We start from the raw sequence: 21,573 nt of genomic DNA on the forward strand, positions 1-21,573 counted from the left end.
AATTGGTTTATATCATTTTCTTTTTCTTGTGAAATCTTTGTTAGATCTTGATATCAATGTTATACTCACTTCATAAAAAGAATATGAAAGTGTTCCTTCTTTATCTAGGCTCAGGAAAATAAAAATAACATTCAAATGATCTGCTTTTCAGTGTTAGCAGAATTTCCCTGTGAAATCATCATGGCCCAATGCTTTTGGGCAAAAGTAGCTCTTTATAACTTTTTCTATTTCTTCCATGGAAATTGGTCTATATGGACTTTTCTCTTTTAGACTTTTGGTAAATTATATTTTCCTAGGATGTTTTCCATTTCTTCAAGGTCTTTAAAACGATTTGCATAGAGTTACATGAGGAAGTCCTTTATAATGTTTAAAATGTCCTCTTACTATAGTTATGTCCAACTTTTCATTTCCTGGTTTGTGTCTTTGTGCTCTCTCCTTTTCTTGATTATTATTTAATGGCTTATATATTTCTTTTTCACAGAATTGGTTAATCTATTTATTTATTAGTTCTACTGTTACCTATTTTCTAACTCCTTTATTTGAACTTTTCTCTTTGTTAATTCTTTCCTTCTGTTCCCCTTAAGTTTATTCTGTTTCTCTTTCACTAACTTTCTGAGTTGGGTTCATTTAATTTTTTCCCTTGTTTTTAGTATAAGTATTTTGAGGCAATGAACTTTTCTCTGACTGCTGCTTTATCTGTACCCACAGATTCTGATACGTAATGTTTTCATTATTATTACTGTCTAGAAATTCAGCAATTTTGGTTTGAGTTTGCCCTTTGACCCAATAATTATTTGACAGAGAGTTTTTATATATTCAGATGGAAGATCTTTTTTACATTCATTTCTACTTTTATCCAGTTGTGATCAGAGAACATTGTCAATATTAGTTCTGCCTTTTGGAATTTATTGAGATTTTCTTCTTGGCCTAATATTGATTTTGTTGTTTAGGTTTTCTGTATTCTTACTGGGTTTTTGTTGCTGTCGTTGTTCATTTGATCTGTCCTGGAATGAGAAAGGTGAGTTAAATTTCTCCTGTTTTTAGTGTGTTTCAATCTATTATCTATTTCTCCTTGTATCTCTTAATATTTCAGCTTTGTGAAAGTTGCTATGTTATTTGATACAAAAATACTCATAACTTTATATTTTCATTGTGAATTGTGGCCTTTTTTATCTCAATTAATGCTTTTTTGTAATAAGCTTTTTATTTCAGAATAATTTTAGTTTTATAGAACCCTTCATCTAGTTGCCCCTCATGTTAATATCTTATATGACTACATCTGTGAAAACTAAGAGATTAGCATTAGTACATTGCTATCAATTAAACTCCTGACTTTATTCAGATTTCACCAGTTTTTCCACTAATATACTTTTTCTGTTCCAGGCTCCAAACCAGAATCCCACATTGCATTTAGTCATCATATCTCCTCCAAACTGTGGACAGTTCCTTAGTCTTTCCTTTTCATGACATTGACAGTCAATTAATGCCTTTCATTCTGACTTTCTAACTGGGCTGATGATTAAGATTACAACCTCTGCTTTCTTTATTTGCATTTGACTGGTATACCTTTGCCCTTCTTGTATTTTTAACCTCTCTGAATCTATTTGTTTTAGTTGACTCTCTTGAATACAGTAGTTGGGTTTTGCTCAGGGATCCAATAGAAAACTGTTTTTCTTTAAATAGATGAGCTAAGACCATTTATATTTATTGATACAAAAGATGTTTCGTGTTAATATTGTCACATTATTTTAAGTTTTATTTTTAGCTATATTTTTATATATTAAAATCATTTACTATGTAGTCTATTTTTATTGATTTTTTTATCAGTTAACGCTCAATTTTTTTGTTTTCTTTAATTTTTGAATTTATGAATTTTATTTATTCTTTCACACAGCAGGTTCTTATTAGTTATACATTTTATACATACTAGTGTATATATGTCAATCCCAATCTCCCTATTCATCACAACACCAGCATGCCCCCGCCACTTTGCCCCCTTGGTGTCCATATGTTTGTTCTCTAAATCTGTGTCTCTATTTCTGCCCTGCAAACCAGTTCATCTGTACCATTTTTCTACATTCCACACATACGTGTTAATATATGATATTTGTCGTTCTCTTTCTGACTTACTTAACTCTGTATGACAGTCTCTAGATCCATCCACCTCACTACAAATGACCCAATTTCGTTCCTTTTTATGGCTGAGTAATATTCCCTTGTATATATGTACCACATCTTCTTTATCCATTAGTCTGTCGATGGGCATTTAGCTTGCTTCCATGACCTGGCTATTGTAAATAGTGCTGCAATGAACATTGGGGTGCATGTGTCTTTTTGAATTATGGTTTTCTCTCAGTATATGCCTAGTAGTGGGATTGCTGGGTCATATGATAATTCTATTTTTAGTTTTTTGAGGAACCGCCATACTGTTCTCCATACTGGCTATATCAACTTACATTCCCACAGCAGTGCAAGAGGGTTCCCTTTTCTCTACACCCTCTCCAGCATTTGTTGTTTATAGATTTTCTGATGATGCCCATTCTACCTGGTGTGAGATGATACCTCATGGTAGTTTTGATTTGCATTTCTCTAATAATTAGTGATGTTGAGCAGCTTTTCATGTGCTTCTTGTCCATCTATATGTCTTCTTTGGAGAAATGTCTATTTAGGTCTTCTGCCCAGATTTCGATTGGGTTCTTTGTTTTTTTAATATTGAGCTGCGTGAGCTGTTTATATATTTTGGAGATTAATCTTTGTCAGTTCATTCATTTGCAAATATTTTCTTCCATTCTGAGGGTTGTCTTTTCGTCTTGTTTGTAGTTTCCTTTGCTTTGCAAAAGCTTTTAAGTTTCATAAGGTTCCATTTGTTTATTTTTGTTTTTATTTCAATTACTCTAGGAGGTAGATCAAAAAAGATCGTGCTGTGATTTATGTCAGAGTGTTTGACATAAACATAGGAAGCTATGTTTTCCTCTAACAGTTTTATAGTGTTAGTCTTACATTTAGGTCTCTAATCCATTTTGAGTTTATTTTTGTGTGTGATATTTTGGAGTGTTCTAATTTCATTCTTTTACATATAGCTGTCCAGTTTTCCCAGCACCACTTATTGAAGAGACTGTCTTTTCAACATTGTATATCCTTGCCCCCTTTGTCATAGATTAGTTGACCACAGGTGCGTGGGTTTATCTTTGGGCTTTCTATCCTGTTCCATTGATCTATATTTCTGCTTTTGTGCCAGTACCATATTGTCTTGATTACTGTAGCTTTGTACTATAGTCTGAAGTCAGGGAGTCTGATTCCTCCAGCTCCATTTTTTTCCCTCGAGACTGCTTTGGCTAGGGCTTCCTTGGTGGTGCAGTGGTTAAGAATCCACCTGCCAATGCAGTGGACATGGGTTCGAGCCCTGGTCCAGGAAGATCCCACTTGCTACAGAGCACCTAAGCCCATGCACCACAACTACCAAGCCTGCGCTCCAGAGCTACAAGCCACAACTACTGAGCCCACATGCTGCAACTACTGAAGCCTGCGCGCCTAGAGCCTGTGCTCCACAAGAGACGCCACTGCAATGAGAACACTGTGCACCACAAGGAAGAGTAACCCCCACTTGCTGCAACTAGAGAAAAGCCCGTGCACAGGAACAAAGACCCAACACAGCCAAAAATAAAATAAATTAATTAAAAAAGAAAAAAGACTGCTTTGGCTATTCGGGGTCTTTTGTGTCTCCATACAAGTTTTAAGATTTTTTATTCTAGTTCTGTAAAAACTGCCATTGGAAATTTGATAGGGATTGCACTGAATCTGTAGATTGCTTTCGGTAGTGTAGTCATTTTCACAGTATTAATTCTTCCAATCCAAGAACATGGTATATCTCACCATCTGTTGGTATCATCTTTAATTTCTTTCCTCAGTGTCTTATACTTTTCTGCATACAGGTCTTTTGTCTCCCTAGGTAGGTTTATTCCTAGGTATTTTATTCTTTTTGTTGCAATGGTAAATGGGAGAGTTTCCGTAATTTCTCTTTCATATTTTTCATCATTAGTGTATGGGAATGCAAGAGATTTCTGTGCATTAATTTTGTATCCTGCAACTTTACCAAATTCATTGATCAGCTCTAGTAGTTTTCTGGTGGCATTTTGTATCATGTCATCTGCAAACAGTGACAGTTTTACTTCTTTTCCAATTTGTATTCCTTTTATTTCTTATTCTTCTCTGATTGCCATGGCTAGGACTTCCAAAACTATGTTGAATAATAGTGGCGAGAGTGGACATCCTTGTCTTGTTCCTGATCTTAGAGGAAATGCTTTCAGTTTTTCACCATTGAGAATGATGTTGGCTGTGGGTTTGTCAATATGGCCTTTATTATGTTGAGGTAGGTTCCCTCTATGCCCACTTTCTGGAGAATTTCTACCATAAATGGGTGTTGAATTTTGTCAAAAGCTTTTTCTGCATCTATTGAGATGATCATATGGTTTTTATTCTTCAGTTTGTTAATATGGTATATCACATGGATTGATTTGCATTTATTGAAGAATCCTTGCATCCCTGGGATAAATCCCACCTCATCATGGTGTATGATCCTTTTAATGTGTTGTTGGATTCTCTTTGCTAGTATTTTGTTGAGGATTTTTGCATCTATATTCATCAGTGATATTGGTCTGTAAGTTTCTTTTTTTGTAGTGTCTTTGTCTGGTTTTGGTATCAGGGTGATGGTGGCCTCGTAGAATGAGTTTGGGAGTGTTCCTTCCTCTGCCGTTTTTTTGGAAGAGTTTGAGAAGGGTGGGTGTTAGCTCTTCTCTAAATGTTTGATAGACTTCACCCGTGAAGGTATCTGGTCCTAGACTTTTGTTTGTTGGAAGATTTTTAATCACAGTTTCAATTTCATTACTTGTGATTGGTGTGTTCATATTTTCTATTTCTTCCTGGTTCAGTCTTGTAAGGTTATACCTTTCTAAGAATTTCTCCATTTCTTCCAGGTTGTCCAATTTATTGGCATAGAGCTGCTTGTAGTAGTCTCTTAGGATGCCTTGTATTTCTGCAGTGTCTGTTGTTACTTCTTTTTCATTTCTAATTTTATTGATTTGAGTCCTCTCCCTTTTTTTCTTGATGAGACTGGCTAATGGTGTATCAATTTTGTTTATCATCTCAAAGAACCAGCTTTTAGTTTTATTGATCTTTGCTATTGTTTTCTTTGTTTCTATTTCATTTATTTCTGTTCTGTTCTTTATCATGTCTTTCCTTCTACTAACTTTGTGTTTTGTTTGTTCTCTTTCTCTAGTTCCTTTAGGTGTAAGGTTAGGTTGTTTATTTGAGATTTTTCTTGTTTCTTGAGGTAGGCTAGTATTGCTATAAACTTCCCTCTTAGAACTGCTTTTGCTGCGTCCCATAGATTTTGGATCGTCATGTTTTCATTGTAATTTGTCTCTAGGTATTTTTTGATTTCCTCTTTGATTTCTTCAGTGATCTCTTGGTTATTTAGTAACATATTGTTTAACCTCCATGTGTTTGTGTTTTTTACGTTTTTTCCCTGTAATTCATTTCTAATCTCATAGTGTTGTGGTCAAAAAAGATGCTTGATATGATTTCAATTTTCTTATATTTACTGAGGCTTGATTTGTGACCCAAGATATGATGTATCCTGGAGAATGTTCCATGTGTACTTGAAAAGTGTAATCTGCTGTTTTTGGATGGAATGTCCTATAAATATCAATTAAATCTATCTGGTCTGTTATGTCATTTAAAGCTTGTATTTCCTTATTAATTTTCTGTTTGGATGATCTGTCCATTGGTGTAAGTGAGGTGTTAAAGTCCCCCACTATTATTGTGTTACTGTTGATTTCCTCTTTTAGAGCTGTTAGCAGTTGCTTAATATATTGAGGTGCTCCTATGTTGGGTGCATATATATTTATAATTGTTATATCTTTTTCTTGGATTGATCCCTTGATCATTATGTAGTGTCCTTCCTTGTCTCTTATAACATTTTTTTTTTTTTTTGCGGTATGCGGGCTTCTCACTGTTGTGGCCTCTCCGATTGCAGAGCACAGGCTCTGGACGCACAGGCTCAGCGGCCATGGCTCACGGGCCCAGCCTCTCCACAGCATGTGTGATCTTCCCGGACTGGGGTACAAACCCGTGTCCCTAGCATCAGCAGGCAGACTCTCAACCACTGCACCACCAGGGAAGCCCTAACATTTTTATTTTAAAGTCTATTTTATCTGATATGAGTATTGCTACTCCAGCTTTCTTTTGATTTCCGTTTGCATGGAATATCTTTTTCCATCCCCTCACTTTCAGTCTGTATGTGTCCCTAGGTCTGAAGTGGGTCTCTTATAGACAGCATATATATGGGTTTTGTTTTGGAATCCATTCAGGGACCCTGTGTCTTTTGGTTCGAGCATTTAATCCATTCATGTTTAAGGTAATTATCTATATATATATTCCTATGACCATTTTCTTAATTGTTATGGGTTTGTTTTTGTAGGTCCTTTTCTTCTCTTGTGTTTCCCACTTAGAGAAGTTCCTTTAGCATTTGTTGCAGAGCTGGTTTGGTGGTGCTGAATTCTCTTAGCTTTTGCTTGTCTGTAAAGCTTTTGATTTCTCCATCGAATCTGAATGAGATTCTTGCCAGGTAGAGTAATCTTGGTTGTAGAGTCTTCCCTTTCATCATGTTAAATATATCATGCCAGTCCCTTCTGGCTTGTAGTTTCTACTGAGAAATCAGCTGTTAACTTTATGGGAGTTCCCTTGTATGTTGTCATTTTTCCCTTGTTGCTTTCAATAATTTTTCTTTGTCTTTAGTTTTCTTCAGTCTGATTACTATGTGTTTGGCGTGTTTCTCCTTGGGTTTATCCTGCCTGGGACTTTCTGTGCTTCCTGGACTTGGGTAGCTATTTCCTTTTCCATGTTAGGTAATTTTTCTACTATAATCTCTTCAAATATTTTCTCGGGTCCTTTCTCTCTCTCTTCTCCTTCTGGGACCTCTATAATGCGAATGTTGTTGTGTTTAATGTTGTCCCAGAGGTCTCTTAGGCTGTCTCCATTTCTTTTCATTCTTTTTTCTTTATTCTGTTCCATGGCAGTGAGTTCCACCATTCTGTCTTCTAGGTCACTTATCTGTTCTTCTGCCTCAGTTATTCTGCTATTAATTCCTTCTAGTGTATTTTTCATTTCAGTTATTGTATTGTTCATCTCTGTTTGTTCTTTAATTCTTCTAGGTGTTTGTTTTTTAATTCTTCTAGGTCTTTGTTAAACATTTCTTGCATCTTCTCTATCTTTGCCTCCGTTCTTTTTCTGAGTTCCTCGATCATCTTCACTGTCATTATTCTGAATTCTTTTTCTGGAAGTTTTCCTACCTCCACTTCATTTAATTGTTTTTCTGAGGTTTTATCTTGTTCCTTCATCTCGTACATAGCCCTCTGCCTTTTCATCTTGTCTATCTTTCTGTGAATGTGTTTTTTTCTGATTTTTTTTGGCCTGACATTTAGAAAAGTTTATACTTTGGTCTAGTGATTAATTTTAGGTATCTTGTTTTTTCTAGTTGTTTATTGCTAATGTAAAGAAATGTTATTGATTTTTATAAGTTGATTTTGTACCTGGCAACCTTGCTGAACTCTTTTTAATTCTAATAGTATGTTAGTTGAATCTGTTGGTTTTATCTCTTCTCTTCCAGTCTTACACATCTCATTTCTTTTTCTCCCTTTATAGTATTAAACAAGACTTCCAGTTCTATGTTAAACAGTAGTTGGTGAGAGTAAGTATCTAGTCTTATTCTTAATCTTCAAGGAAATGCATCTTAAGTTTCTCCATTTACTGCAAAATATGCTGTAAAATTTTGGTATGTAACCTTCATGAAGTTAAGAAATTTGCCTTCTATTCGTATTTTTTAAAGAGTTTTCATCATAAGTAGGCATGTAACATACTTTTTCTACATTAATTGAGATACTTTTACAATTATTCTCCCTTAGTCTATTCATGTGGTAAATTACATTGATAGATTTTTCTGAGTTTGAATGCATTCTCCTTGCATTCTTGGAATTAACTCCATTTGATTGTCATGTATTTTTTAAATACTGTTGAATTCTATTAGCTAATATTTTATTTAAGCTTTATGCATCTATATTCATAAGTGAAATGAGCCTATAATTTTCTTTAATTGTCCTTATTTGTTTTTAAAATCAAGACTTCAAGATTTTACTAGCCAAATAAAATGAGCTAGGCAGCTTTCTCTCCTTTTCTATTTTCTGGAATAAGTTGTATAAGAAGAGAAGTAACTCCTGAGAATCCCGCACACTATACCTGTAAATCCATCTGGGCCTGGATTTGGGCAGAAGGGATGTCCTTACCTACCATTTCAGTTTCATTAATGCCTAGTGGTCTATTCAAGTTCTCTACTTCCTATGCCATTTTTATCACTTTATATTTTTCTAGGAAAAAAACTTTACCTAGATCTTTCCAATTATTTCTGTCTACATCCTAGCAGTCAGGTTTCTGGCTTGAGTACTTGGTGGTGCCTTCACAGAGACGGGGGCACAAGAGGAGCAGCATGTCTCTCATTTGGGGGCCAGAGGAAGTTTGGCTACCTCTACACTTTCAGCAAAGCAATGGCTATATGTGATTTTCCATTGCTTTGGATATTTGTGATTATGTATGAATGTGCACACTTCTATAAAGGTGTGTTTTTATACATGATGCTCTGGTGTGGTTCTGTTTATATGAAAATGTCAGGCTGAAAAAGAACAATTTTTCTGTGTAGTTATTTTTCTGTATCTGTTTGCATGGGTCTGTGAGCTGTGATGGGGGTATTTCCATGGTTCTCTCAATGTCCCTGTGTACATCAGCATCTCTGCCAGCTGGTAATTCATTCTGTGTGCTTTTCCATGTCTTCGAGTATCTGCAACTGTGAGAGTTCTTGATTCTATGTGTATCTTTATGTCTCTGCACATGTCTGCATCTCTGAGGGTTGGGGATTATGTATGCATCTCTGTGTTTTACTGTAGAAATATATGTATGCAGTGCACATGCTACGTGGCAAGTTCAGACTCTCCAAGTCTGGAAGAAACATTACAACAGGAAATGCTCTGGATTCCAGCTTCCGGATGGAATTTCACTCAGAAAAATACCCCTTCCTGGTCCTCCCAATAACTGCAGCATTCTTTGTCTTTCTTGAAGAGGCTGAGTTAAGGGGGTTTATGCTAACCTTGACCTCAGAGGCCACGTCGTTCAGGAGGATTTGGCAGAGCCATGAAATTCCACACCCTGCCACTTGCCTCTTGCCAGGCCTACTGCTTCCTCCTAAACCCTTTTATAGCTCCACATTATCTACCAGACCAATTCCAATCTAAATTGTCCAGAGAGGCCAGAAGAAGACACATGGAGATGAGGAGAAAGAAACAGAATAAGATTTTTATAAAGAAATAGATAAACAAAGATAGATATGGGAACAGGAGTATAGAGAAATGAGAACAAGGAGATAAAGAGACAGAGACCAAGAAATAGGGCCTGAATGGTAGGAACAGATAGTCAGAAATGGTGATAAAGAAGCAAAGAAGGTTGGGGACAGAGAGATGTACAGACAGATGGAATGGGCAGGGTAGAAAAAGAGGAACTGACAGAAATGAGGCTGGAATGTAGGGAGAGAGAGAGATGGGGACAGAGACACAGAGATTGGGGTCAGAAAGGCAGTTACATAAAACATGAGGATAGAGACACAGAGGTGATAACAGCCAGGTAGATAAAGAGAGTGACTGGGATTAGTTAGATAAAGATAGAAATGGAGATGGTGTTGAGGAGGAGGAGGAGGAAGAGGTTGATGATATAGAAGCTAATATTTTTTAATTGAAGTATAGTTGATTTACAATGTTTCAGGTGTACAGCAAAGTGATTCAATTATATATATATGTAAATATATAGGTATATATAGTCTTTTTCATATTCTTTTCCATTATAGGTTATTACAAGATATTGAATACAGTTCCCTGTGCTATAGTAGGTCCTTGTTATTTATTTTTAGGAGCTAATATTTTTGAGCATTTGTTATATTTGAGGCATGGTTCTACAAGCTGTACATGTGTTAGTTCATTTAATGCTCTTGGTAACACTGAAGCAGGTACTGTTATCAGCCCTGTTTTACAGATGAGGACACTGAGGCACAGCAAGTCAGCAGCACAACTAGGATTGGAATCCAAACAATCTAACACCAGAGGCCATACTCTTGACTACTCTGTCAGTGACAGAGAGATACAGACAGGGATCTGGGGACAAGATGGCAAATAGATGAAACACACATAGGGACAGAAAGATGGAAACAAGAGACAGGCACATGAGGAGAGCCACCCAGCAAGAGAGATGGTAACAGAGGTAGAAAAGGGGTGATAGATGAGGAGAGACTCAAAGAGGGAAACACGGGCAAGAAGACCAACATAGGGGTATGTGTGCGAGAGAGAAACAAAGAGAATGTAAATGTTAGTTGTGAGGGGGTGGGAGACTGGGGTGAAGACAGAGACTGGAACAGAAAGGTGAGAATATAAATAGAGAAAGATAGGTGGGGAACAGAGACAGATGAATGCAGCAACATAAATAGAAGGATGAGAACTGGGAGACAGCCAGAGATAAGATAAATAGGTACAGAGTGATGGAGACAGAGGGGTGGACAGAAAAGAGGCCAAGGAGCCAAAGGAAATTGAAAAAGAAACAGAAAAGACAAATTTTGGAACAAAAATTCAGAAACAGATGAGGTAGGGTAATATGGTATTATATATGTGAGGATGGAGACACAGACCAAGAGAACCATAAGTTAGATGGGGACAGGATGGAGACAAGGCAACCCCCAATGGAGAGGCAATGGAGAGAGAGTGAGAGCAAGAGCAAGAAGGGGAGAGATTGACAGAGAATAAGAGAGGAAAGAGAAACCACCAGAGAGATGTAAACAGAAATACAAGAGAGGGCAAAATAAGAGAGATGGGAGACATCTGAAAGGTGGCGACAGTGATGGTGAACTGGGGTGACAGTAAAAAATAAATAGAGGCACAGAATTAAGTAATTTTGATTCAACAACCACTCACAAGTCTCATATATCAGGGCTGGCACTGGGCTGTGTGGTACCCAATAGGCTGTGAGCTCAGGAAGGCAGGGCCTGGACCTTTGTTATGCAATACTGTATCCTCCACCTACAGTATACTCCCAATCATGTGGAGGGCTACCATTTATTAAACATTAGGTACTGGGGACTGTGCATGCGTTTCATGGATTATGTTATTGAATCTTGAATCCTCACAACTCTGATGTGATAGGTATTATTATCATCCCCAATTTATAGATGGGGAAACTGAGACTTAGAGCAATGAGTAACTTACCCAGGGTCACACAGAAGAGCTAGGAGTGAAGCCCCAGCCTGGACCAATGGTGAGAGTATGTCATGAACCAAGGATTAGGATGAACCCTGTTCTTTCTGTACACCCAAGGTGCAAAAAATCAAATTCCAGTCTGCCTGCCTCCAAGGCCTACATGTTTGACCACCATTCCACACTGCTCCAGTGAAGACTCACTCACAGACTGATGGAAGACTGCTTAACCAAGGTAAGTGTGTCCTGACTCCTTACCCTCTGGAGCTCCCTCTATCTAGTGAAGGAGGATAACCTGGCTACCTCAGAGAGAGGAGAAAAGTCCTGTGAGTGACAGGAATAAAGCCCTGTGGGAGAACCTCGGCCAGAGAAAATCAGAGAATGCTTCCTGGAGGAGAAAGTAGTTCAAAGAGGCCAAAGACAGATTTACAGAGAGGTCAGTGAAGCTTGAAGGTCCCTCATTTGTCTCTTCCAAGGCCCTCTTAACAATCAGTGAAAAAATCAAAGAGTACTGAAGATGTGTACTCTTCACTCTATAAGAAAATTGAAATGCCCTGACATCTTACAGCTCATATATGAAAGAAACTAAACAGGTTTTTCCCAAATTTGACAATAGTCCTAAAAATGTACATTATTGTAAAGCTGAAACTTTTCTAAACTATCAATAGTAAAAAATTTCTGTCAACCATGCTATTAAGAAAGACTGACTAATATTTCTATTCTCTCTACAGAAAAATGATCTTATCTCATGCTTCAGTGATAAAATAAAAGCCATCAGACATGGGAGAATTGTTCAAGGACTTTCATCTTCCAACCACTGAATCTCTAAACCTCCCAGTATCTGTGTTCATCTTTGTTTCATTCCTTCCTGTTACAATGAAGGGCCTGAGGACCTCTCCTTCTCTCTGAGGTCAAGTGCCCCAGACCCCAGCCTCCCCTTTCCCTTCCATTATTCCCTTTCTCTTCTGTGTTCCCATCAGGTCCCTCTCTATGGTCTCTGAGTCTTTCCCAGCAGCAAACAAGCATAGTCTAGTATCTCCCATCTTAGAAAAATCATTCTTTGCCCCTCCTCCTACCATCACCTTAGCTCTCTGGGCTCTGTTCCCATTCACAGCCATGTTTCACAAGGAAATCGCCTACACACCTAGCTCCACTTCAGCAGGATGGGGGGCAGTGTTTTATTCCCTCTGACCTCAGGGAGGGTCATGTAACAATCTACCCTCCCACCAGCACTCTATCCAATTATTCCTGCTTTTAAAATTTTGTTTATTTTTCATGATAATACATTATAAATTTTATAATATACATATCTTTACAGTTTGAATAAATTATAAAACAAATACCTATGTACCTGTACCCATCACTCAGCTTCAAAAACAAATCATTTCTGAATGACAAAACCCACCATGTAGCCCTCCCCGGTCACATCTCCTTCCCCTCCCTGAGGTAACCAGTGTCATTTTTCATGCCTTGCTTTTTTGTATGGTTTTACAACATATTACTGCAACCATATATTGTATAATTTTGAATGTTGTTCAACTTTATATAAACATATTCTTTCATGACTTTTTTGAATCAGTATTAGGTTTCCTGAGTTTTATCCATGTTGATACATGTAGCTGGAGTTCATTCATTTATTTAATTATAGTATTCCATTGTATAAATATGTCTCAATTTATTCATCTTATTTTTTTGTTTCTGTTTCTTGCTGTTTCAAACAGGCTTTGGTGAACACTCTTGTAGTGTCTCCCAGTACACACATGTGAGGATTTCTCTAGGGGAGTGATTCTCAAACTTTCTGGTCTCAGGACTTCCTTTACATTCTTAAAAATCACTGCAGACCCTAAAAAGCTTTGGCGTATGTGGGTTATACCAATTGATACTTGCTGTATTAGAAATTAAAACTGAGAAAGCTTAAATATATTAATTTTAAAATAATAAGCCAATTACATTTAACAAAAGTAACATTTTTATGAAAAATAACTATATTTTCCAAAACAAAAAGAATATAGTGAGAAGAGTGGCATTGTTTTACATTTTTGCAAATCTCTTTACTGTATGGCTTAATAGAAGACAGCTGGATTCTCATATCTGCTTCTGCATTCAATCTGTTGTGATATTACATGTCATGTAGCCTCTGGAAAACTCCACTCTACGTACTTGAGAGAATTAGAGTAAAAGGAGCAAATAACATCTTTCTAGTATTATGGTTTTGGCTCCCCCACCCCCCATCCCTGCCTTCAGGATCCCCAGACCACATTGTGGGAACTACCGCTCTAGTATAGACACCTAAAATTGCTGGACCTAGAGTATGTGCGTAGTTCAGCTTTACTATAAAACGGCCAACATTTTCTAGAGTGGTTGTATCAGTTTACACTCCTACCAATGGTGTATCCATTCACTCTTCATCCAGTCTAGTTTTCACCCCACCACTCCTCCAAAACTACTTATATCAAGGTCACTACCAACACCCATATTGCCGTATCCAATAGACCCTTTTCAATCCTCATTTTAGTTGACTTCTCAGCACTCTTAAAACATCCCTGGGCTTCCCTGGTGGCGCAGTGGTTGAGAATCCCCCTGCTGATGCAGGGGACACGGGTTCGTGCCCCGGTCCGGGAAGATCCCACATGCCGCGGAGCCTGCGCGTCCGGAGCCTGTGCCCCGCAATGGGAGAGCCCACAACAGTGAGAGGCCTGCAAAAAAAATCCCTGACACATCACTAGTTATGTCCCTATCTCTTTACCTCTTTTCAGTCTCTTTGCCACCTCCTACTCCTTCATCCAACCTCTAAACTTGAAATTTCTCAGAGCTCAGTCATGGATCCTCTTCCTTTCTCTTTGTTCTGTCTTAGACTGAATTCTTCTCTCGTGGTTTTTTAATGCTGTCTCTATACTGCCAACTCTCATTTATATCTGAAACCAGACCTCTCTGGGATGTATAATATATACCACTATCTACTTGACTTCTTCCTTTGGCTATTTCAAGGGCATGTAAAACTGAACTCTTGATCGTCCCCTGAAAACCTTTTCCTCTTTCTGTCTTCCTCATCTGGATGAATGATCTGGCCTCACATCACCAGGTCCTTGGGAGGTATCCTTGATTCCTCCCTCTCCCTCCCACCTGCAAGCCACCACACCAAGCCCTTTCAATTCTAAATATCTTTCAATCTACCTCTCTTCATCTCCACCTCTGCCACCTTAGTCCACTCACCATCATCTCTGATTGCAGTAGACTCCTAATCTTGTCCACCTCCAATCCAATCCACAACAGCCAAAGTAATCTCTTTAAGCATTAACTATACCATGTCAATTCCAAGCTTAAAACCTTTCAATGTAGTGTATTTCAGCATTTGGGGGATAGGAAGTATCTACAAAAGATACTATTTCATCATGATCATATATGATGCAAACTGAGACATGATTACCCTTCCTACATAATCCTATGATACGTTCTGATATTTTTTATTCTTTTCTCAAATTGATTTCAGTACCTTCTGCAGTTTGACCCACATTTAAAAGCACTGCTTCAGTACCTTTTTATTGCTCATAGAATAAGATCTATTCTCCTTACCATGGCCTATAAAGCCCGACATAAGCTGGCTTCTGCCTGCCTACCTCCTCAACCTCACATCCCATACCTCTTGCCCTCAGCTCACTATGCTCCAGCCATACTGGCCTTCCTGCAGTTCCTAAGTATACCCTTTCCCTTTCTTCCTAGGGCCTTCTCACTTGCCGTGGCCTCTGCCTGGGATACTTTTGCCTCCACTCTTCATGAACTAACTCCCATTCCTTTACTCACCTTAAATATCGGCCTTGCCTGAATCTCAGGCTAAATTGCCCCCACCTATTATTCTCTTTCCTATCACCCTGTTCCAACTCTTTATAGCCTTATCACAATTTGTAATTTTGTGTGTTTATATGTTTAATTATGTATTTGTTTACCTCAAGTCCTCTCCAGCACCAGACTGAAATTCTGAGGGCCAAGTTTGTTTTCCATGATCTTGTTCGTGTCTGTCTTATTCACCACTGCATAAGTAGTGCCTCATATGGTGCCTGGCCCAAAGTGTGTGCTGAAAAGGCATTCATCAAATGAGCAGAGATCTGAAGAACAAATGAAATGGAACTGGGGATATGTGGACAGAATTTCTTGCAGATGCAACAGCATATGCAAAGACTCCAAAGCTAGACAGACTAAGGAACAGTCTAATAATTTCAGCTTTGACTCAAGCACGGAGTCTGGAAAGGCTGGTGGTGGTCAAATCATGAAGAGCCCAGCTTAACTTTGCCTGTTGAGGAAGGTAGTTTAACGTTTTCCTTTTGAGCAAGTGGGGGACTCATTGAAGGATTCTAAACGTGAGAGTGATATGATTTTGGTTTACCTTTTCAAAAGATTATACTGCCTACAGTGAAGAGACTAGATTCTAGGGAATAAGACTGAAACAGGGGGCCCGTGAGCCATGGCCACCGAGCCTGCGCGTCCAGAGCCTGCGCTCCGCAACGGGAGAGGCCACAACGGTGTGAGGCCCGCATACCGGAAAAAAAAAAAAAAAAGACTGAAACAGGGAGGTTGTGACAGTATTCAGGTTAGAAATGGTGCTGGCCTAGATTAGGGTAGTAGCAGCAGAAATAAAAGAGACTACATAAATAAATTTGGGAGATATTCAGGAGATAAAAATGACAGGACTTAGTGATTGCATGGGAGTGGAGGAGAAAGAAGAGGGGTATAGCTCAGGTTTCTGCCTTGACTGGGGTCATTCGCTAAGGTAAGGCACAAAGAAGGACAAAAAGGCTGGGAGGAGGATACCCTGAGTTGGAGAGAAGCTGAGGCTTTAGGTGTCTCCAGGGTATTCAGGTAGAGCTATCTGTCTATTAACCCACTGAACGCATAGGTCAGGAGAAGTACCTGGACTTGTATCAATTTGGGAGTCATCAGCAAAGAAATGATAGTTGAAACCATGAGAACGAATGTAATAATCATAGGAAAGAGCAGAGAGAGAGAGAGAAGAGAGCTCAGGCCAAAACCTAGAGAACATCAGCATTTAAGAGTTGGACAAGGAGGAATCTGGAAAGTAAAAAGGAGTCACCAAGGAAGCAGGAGAAAACTGAAGGTGTGGTGTCATGGAAGTGGTTTAAGGAGGAGGGAGTGGTCACTAGTGCCAAATGCTACCAAGAAGTCAGGTAAGATAACCTCTGAATAGATTCTATTGGATTTAGTGACATGGGCCATGGCAGACCTTGATAAGAAAGCAGTGTCAGGCAAATAGTAGAGGCAGATTGGAGTGGGTTGAAAGATAAGTGGGAAGTGGGAAAATTAAGACAGTTAAGTGTAGGCGACTCTTGAGACATTTATAGAGGGAAGAGAGGGAGGTGGTTGGAGAGGGAGATTTTGGGGTAATTTTTAGATGGAAGAGACCTGAGTATGTTTAAATGCTGTTGGGAAGGAACAAGGGACAGATTCTGTAGGTTTGGTGGCAAGAAGGAAAGAACTTCCTTTTTGGTGACTTCTGTTTACTCTGTGAAGTAGGAGGTGGGGTCATCTGCTGAGGGCCAGGGGACAGATGGAGAAGTTGGGGGTTTGAGGAGAAGGGAGGTTAGAAATGGCTGTTGCAGAGCATGAGAGAGAAGGCTACCCGGGAACACACAGTAGGGTTGTGGGTCAGCACCGAGGGCCTGGTAGAAGCTGGGGACCATGAGTTTATAGTGGCACAAATCTGTGAGGTTGAATAGTTTTCTCCAGCAGTGTTTAGCTGCCTGGGCACAGGCATGGAAAAGGCGGACAGTTGGACTGATTCAAGGTTGGAATGTTGCCAGGCAGATGCGACAATCCTGGGAACTGAGGCTATTGGCCAAAGAGTGGCGAAGTAAAGAACCATGCGGTCTGGTCTGAGCTGCGTGAAGAGTATCAAAGGCAAGTCCCCTATGAGCCAAGCCCTAGGGAAACTCTGGAACATGTTGAAAGGTTGCTGGAAAAGAGGTTGAACTATGGGCAGAGGGAGGCAGAACTGAGATGGGACAGAAAGGCAGATTTGGGGGTTTGAGACCGTAGACCTGACTGTGCGGGACCAGGGGGAGATGGGGAGGACAGGCTGAGGGGGAATTTTTAAGAAGGAGTGCCTTGAAGGCGGTCGCAGCGAGAATTGAGGCCGGCCGAAGTGAGGAGGCGTGGCCAGGCGCAAATCCCGGGCGAGGGGGCGGGGCCCGGGCAACTGGGTCCCAGCGCCGCTGTGGCTGCGGCTGCCTCAGCGACTACTCCCGCCTCCCCACCCCCCTTCCCCGGGCTCCTTCCCGCCCGCCGCCGCGGAGACCCAGGCCGAGGCTGGGGAGGACGGCGGAGCCGGGCCCAGGCTGTTCCCCTGGCCCCGCCGCTGGAGCATCGTCCGGAGGCATTGGCTGAGGGGGAAACCCCCAGCCCGAGCGCGCGGCGCACACGCGCGCCCCCCTCCACCGCCATCCTCTCCTCCCTCCTTCCCTCCCCTTCCCTCTCCTCTCCTCCCCTCCGCCCCCCAGCCTCCGCTGCGGCGGGAGGAAGAACGTTTTCCGACCAGCCAGGAGAGCCCAGATCGATTCCCATCTGGGGAGAAAGAAGAGAACACGCACTCGGAACAGACCGGCCGCTCGCCCCGGGGCCACGGAAGTGGCTCGCCGCTCACGAGAGAGCCCGCGCCGAGCGCTACCCCCCGACCCTCACCCAGCCGCTGCCGCATAGACAGCGCTCCCCAGCGGGCCCCCGGCCCCGCCGAGCCCACTCCCCGCGCGGGGCCCGGGCCGGCGATGCCTGGCACCGCAGCGGCGGTGGCCGCGGCTGCTGCTGGTACTGCCACCGCTGCCACGGCTGCTGGCCCGGGCCCGGGCCGGGGGCTCGAGTCTCCGCAGTGGGGCTGAGCCCGCAGCCCCGCCCCCCGAGCCTGAGGCCGCTGCTCCGCCGGGCGCCGGGCCTCCTCCGCCCGCGCCTACGCCCCAGGAGCTGGAGCCAAGCGGGGAGCCCGGGCCCCGCGCCCAGGCCCGGACCATGCACGGCCACCGAGCCCCGGGGGGCGCCGGGCCTTCCGAGCCCGAACACCCAACCGCGAACTCCCCCAGCGCCGCCCCACCGGCCTATGCCGACTCGGACCCTGGAGCCTCAGAGCCTGGACTGCCGGTGCCCAGGGGATCAGGCTCGGCTCTCGGAAGCCTCTTGGATCCCCAGTTTGCTGGACCCTCGGACGCCAGTCTGGGCGTCGCTCCAGGCCCCCGGGTCTTGCCCTGCGGCCCCAGTCCACAGCACCACCGGGCCCTGCGCTTCTCCTACCACCTGGAGGGCTCGCAACCCCGGCCTGGTGAGTGATCAAGAAAGCATGGGAGCCTGAGCCATGGGCCTGGGAGCGGGTTCTTGTTCTCGGGCCCTTTAAGCCCCACCTCTGGGCCGGCCCGCTTACCCCAGCCCTTCGTCTCTTCTCAACCCGCAACCCCTTCCCTCGTTCCTCGGCCTTCGTCTAATTCTTTCAACCCCTGTCCCCCCCCACCTCCCTCCTCCTCTCTGTCCCCTGTGCCCCCTCAACCCTTCCGACCCTCTTCTCTTCTATCTGCTGAGGCTAATGGGAGAGGGAGCACTCTAAGAAAAAGGGGCTGGATTGCAAGGCAATAAGGGGGGTTTGTTTGGGGAATGGGAGGAAAGAAGGAGTCTCCCATTTGCCAAGCGCCTACATTGTGCCAGGCACTGGGTGCTTTACATGGGTTTTCATTTCATCTTCAGGAACCTCCTGTGAAGTAAGTATCATTAGATCCATTTTGTACTGGAGGAAACTGAGGCTCAAAGAAATTAAGTAACTTGCCCAAGGTCACACAGCTAGTATAGAGACAGGATTCCAAACCAGATCTATTTGAGTCCAAAGTCTATGGTCTTTCTGCTTCCCAAACTGAGGTTGGAGACCATGAAAGTAAAGCCAAGCCTTCTGCTTATGTGATTTTCTCCTGTACTGTTCAGCAGCTCTGGAGTATGAGTGGAAAAAAAAAAGAGGGATGGTGGATTGATCCAAGGTTGGGGTTTTGCCAGGTGTATGTGGCAGGAGGACAAGGGAAGGAGGGAGTAGAAGGTGCTGATGAGAGAGAAAGGTGGAAGAGGTGGGCCTTGGGGGTCAAGTTGGAGGGAAGGGCTGGAGGGGCTGGTAGGTAAGGAGACAGCAAAAAGGTGGTGATGGGGGGAGGCAGAAGCCAGTTGTAGCAGAGCTGCAGAGGTGCAGGGCTATAAGGTTGTTTGTGAGGCGAAGTCAGGATCCTTGAACTTGGATTTGCAGAGGTCGAGCAGCTCTATGTCAGGCTGGGGCCACAGACCACTGCCTGGAGAGACCTTTGCACTTCACAGAAGTGAGTGTCTGAGGAGTCCAGCAGGGCATCCCTGTCTGGGGACTTCCCATGTGGACCTGAGCCCGGGAGCCATGGAGGAAGAGCAGTACCTTCCACTGGGCAACACTTGAATTAGCTGTTGAGCCTTTGGGACCTCCCAGGGCCCACATCCCAGGCTTCTCAGGTTTGGGGGGACTGTGGCCCAGTACCAGGTAGCATTAGTAAAGCATAAAAGTATGGGCAACATGTGCCACTTGCTGCTCTTGTGACCTTGGGCTAGTTGTGGAACCTCTGGGAGTTCTCAGGGGCTCCCTCGGTGTGGGCTGGAGATAACCAGCTGACAACAGGCCTTTAACGCCCTGCCCTGCATGTTGCTCCTGCTGACTTTCCAAACTCCCCTTGACAGACACTATGTGGAGCAGTTACTCACCCACTTTAGTGCAGCACCTTCTTTCAGATCCCAAAACATGCCACAAGCACTCCCACCTCAGGGCTTTTGCATCTGCTTTTCCCTCTGCCTGGCAGCTCTTCCCCCTGCTCTCTACCTGGCTTGTTTCTTATCTTTCAGGTCTCAGATCAGATGTCACCTCCTCTGAGAGACCTTCCCTGATCACTTTAGGTAGGGACCCTTGTGGGTCTCCATCAAAATTGCCACCACACTTCCATCCTTGTGCTTAGTACATATGCAGTTATCTTATTCTATGTGTCTACTTATTTATTGCCTGTCTTCCTCAACTAGAATGTGAGCTCCGTGAGGGCAAGGGGATTATATCTGTTTTGTTCACCGTTGTATCCCCAGCAACTAGCATAGTGCCTAGCACACAGTAGGTGCTCAATAAATCCTTGAACAAATGCCTGAACAGATACGAAGGGACCACATAGTAGGCCCTCAGTAACCATTGTCTAAGAGAAGGACAACTGAGCTCCTGCCCTCCAGATACTCTTGGTATGGGAATCAGTAGCTGGGCAGCATCTAGGCCCCTGGTCTCTGGCCTCTGATCAATACACAGCAGTGATTCTTCCCACTCCATCAGTCCTTCCAAATTACAATCAAAATACCCATCCTGAACCACTCCCCTCCTCCCCCCCAAAAGCAGCACAAAGTTCCTACAATCCTTTTTCCCAATGAAGTCCCTGCCTCTCTAATTGGCGGGTGTCTTTTTCTTTCTTTCACTTCAAGTTAAGGAGTGGGAATAAGGGTGTCAGGGAAGGACCTGGCCTCCCATCCATCCATTCCTAACTGACTCACTGTGGAACGCTGGGGGAGTGACTTCCCTTCTCTGAGCCTCAATTTCCTCATCTAGAGAATGCCATGAGAAGTCTATGAGATACTGGTTGCAAAGCCTGCAGAATGAAATAAAATTTAAAAATAAAATAAGAGAAAAAGCTTCTGAAGAAGAGGCGGAGGAATTACTCAGGCCCTGGCAAGACAAGTGCTGGGCCATGTGATTCACAGCAGCATGGGGTGTGAGAGCCCGCCTCCCCCACTGCCCAGCCAGCCCAGGGGTAGGCACAAGTGACTTGCTTCTCTCTCCACAAGACTTGCCTATAATTGGCCCAAAGAGGGCAGGGTTGGTAGTTGTAGGGTGTGTGTGTGTGTGTGTGTGTGTGTGTGTGTGTGTGTGTGTGTGAGAGAGAGAGAGAGAGAGAGAGAGAGAGAGAGAGTCAATTAAAGGGTTGAAACATTTTAGTCCACATGTTAAGATTTCCGTGTGCCTCCCCGCTTCCTCCCTCAGACAGCTGAGGCCTTTACAGAATCACCATCCTTAGGGGCAGTGGCCCATCCTGGTGGGGGGGATGGTTTTTAAAATAATATATCTTATCCATGTGAAAGCTTTGAATTGCTTCAAAGTGCTTTCTCTTTTAGTTACCCTGATTCCTAGTGGGGGGTTGGTTGATTGTTTTTATGCCCA

The 21,573-nt window shown here is 42.5% G+C and overlaps 1 protein-coding gene across 1 annotated transcript in view; it reads left to right on the plus strand.

Moving 5' to 3' along the window:
* Positions 1 to 18,268: 18,268 nt before the first annotated feature.
* The window catches only part of FGD1 (FYVE, RhoGEF and PH domain containing 1), a 36,181-nt gene continuing 32,876 nt past the window's right edge, over positions 18,269 to 21,573 (plus strand). Inside the window, exon 1 of the mRNA XM_059049752.2 lies at positions 18,269 to 18,654. Within this exon, the coding sequence (XP_058905735.1) occupies positions 18,348 to 18,654 (307 nt within the window). The 5' untranslated portion in view covers positions 18,269 to 18,347. The remainder of the gene's footprint in view (positions 18,655 to 21,573) is intronic.

The sequence above is a fragment of the Kogia breviceps genome, chromosome X (assembly GCF_026419965.1).
Source record: "Kogia breviceps isolate mKogBre1 chromosome X, mKogBre1 haplotype 1, whole genome shotgun sequence".
NCBI classification, from domain to species: Eukaryota; Metazoa; Chordata; class Mammalia; order Artiodactyla; family Physeteridae; genus Kogia; species Kogia breviceps.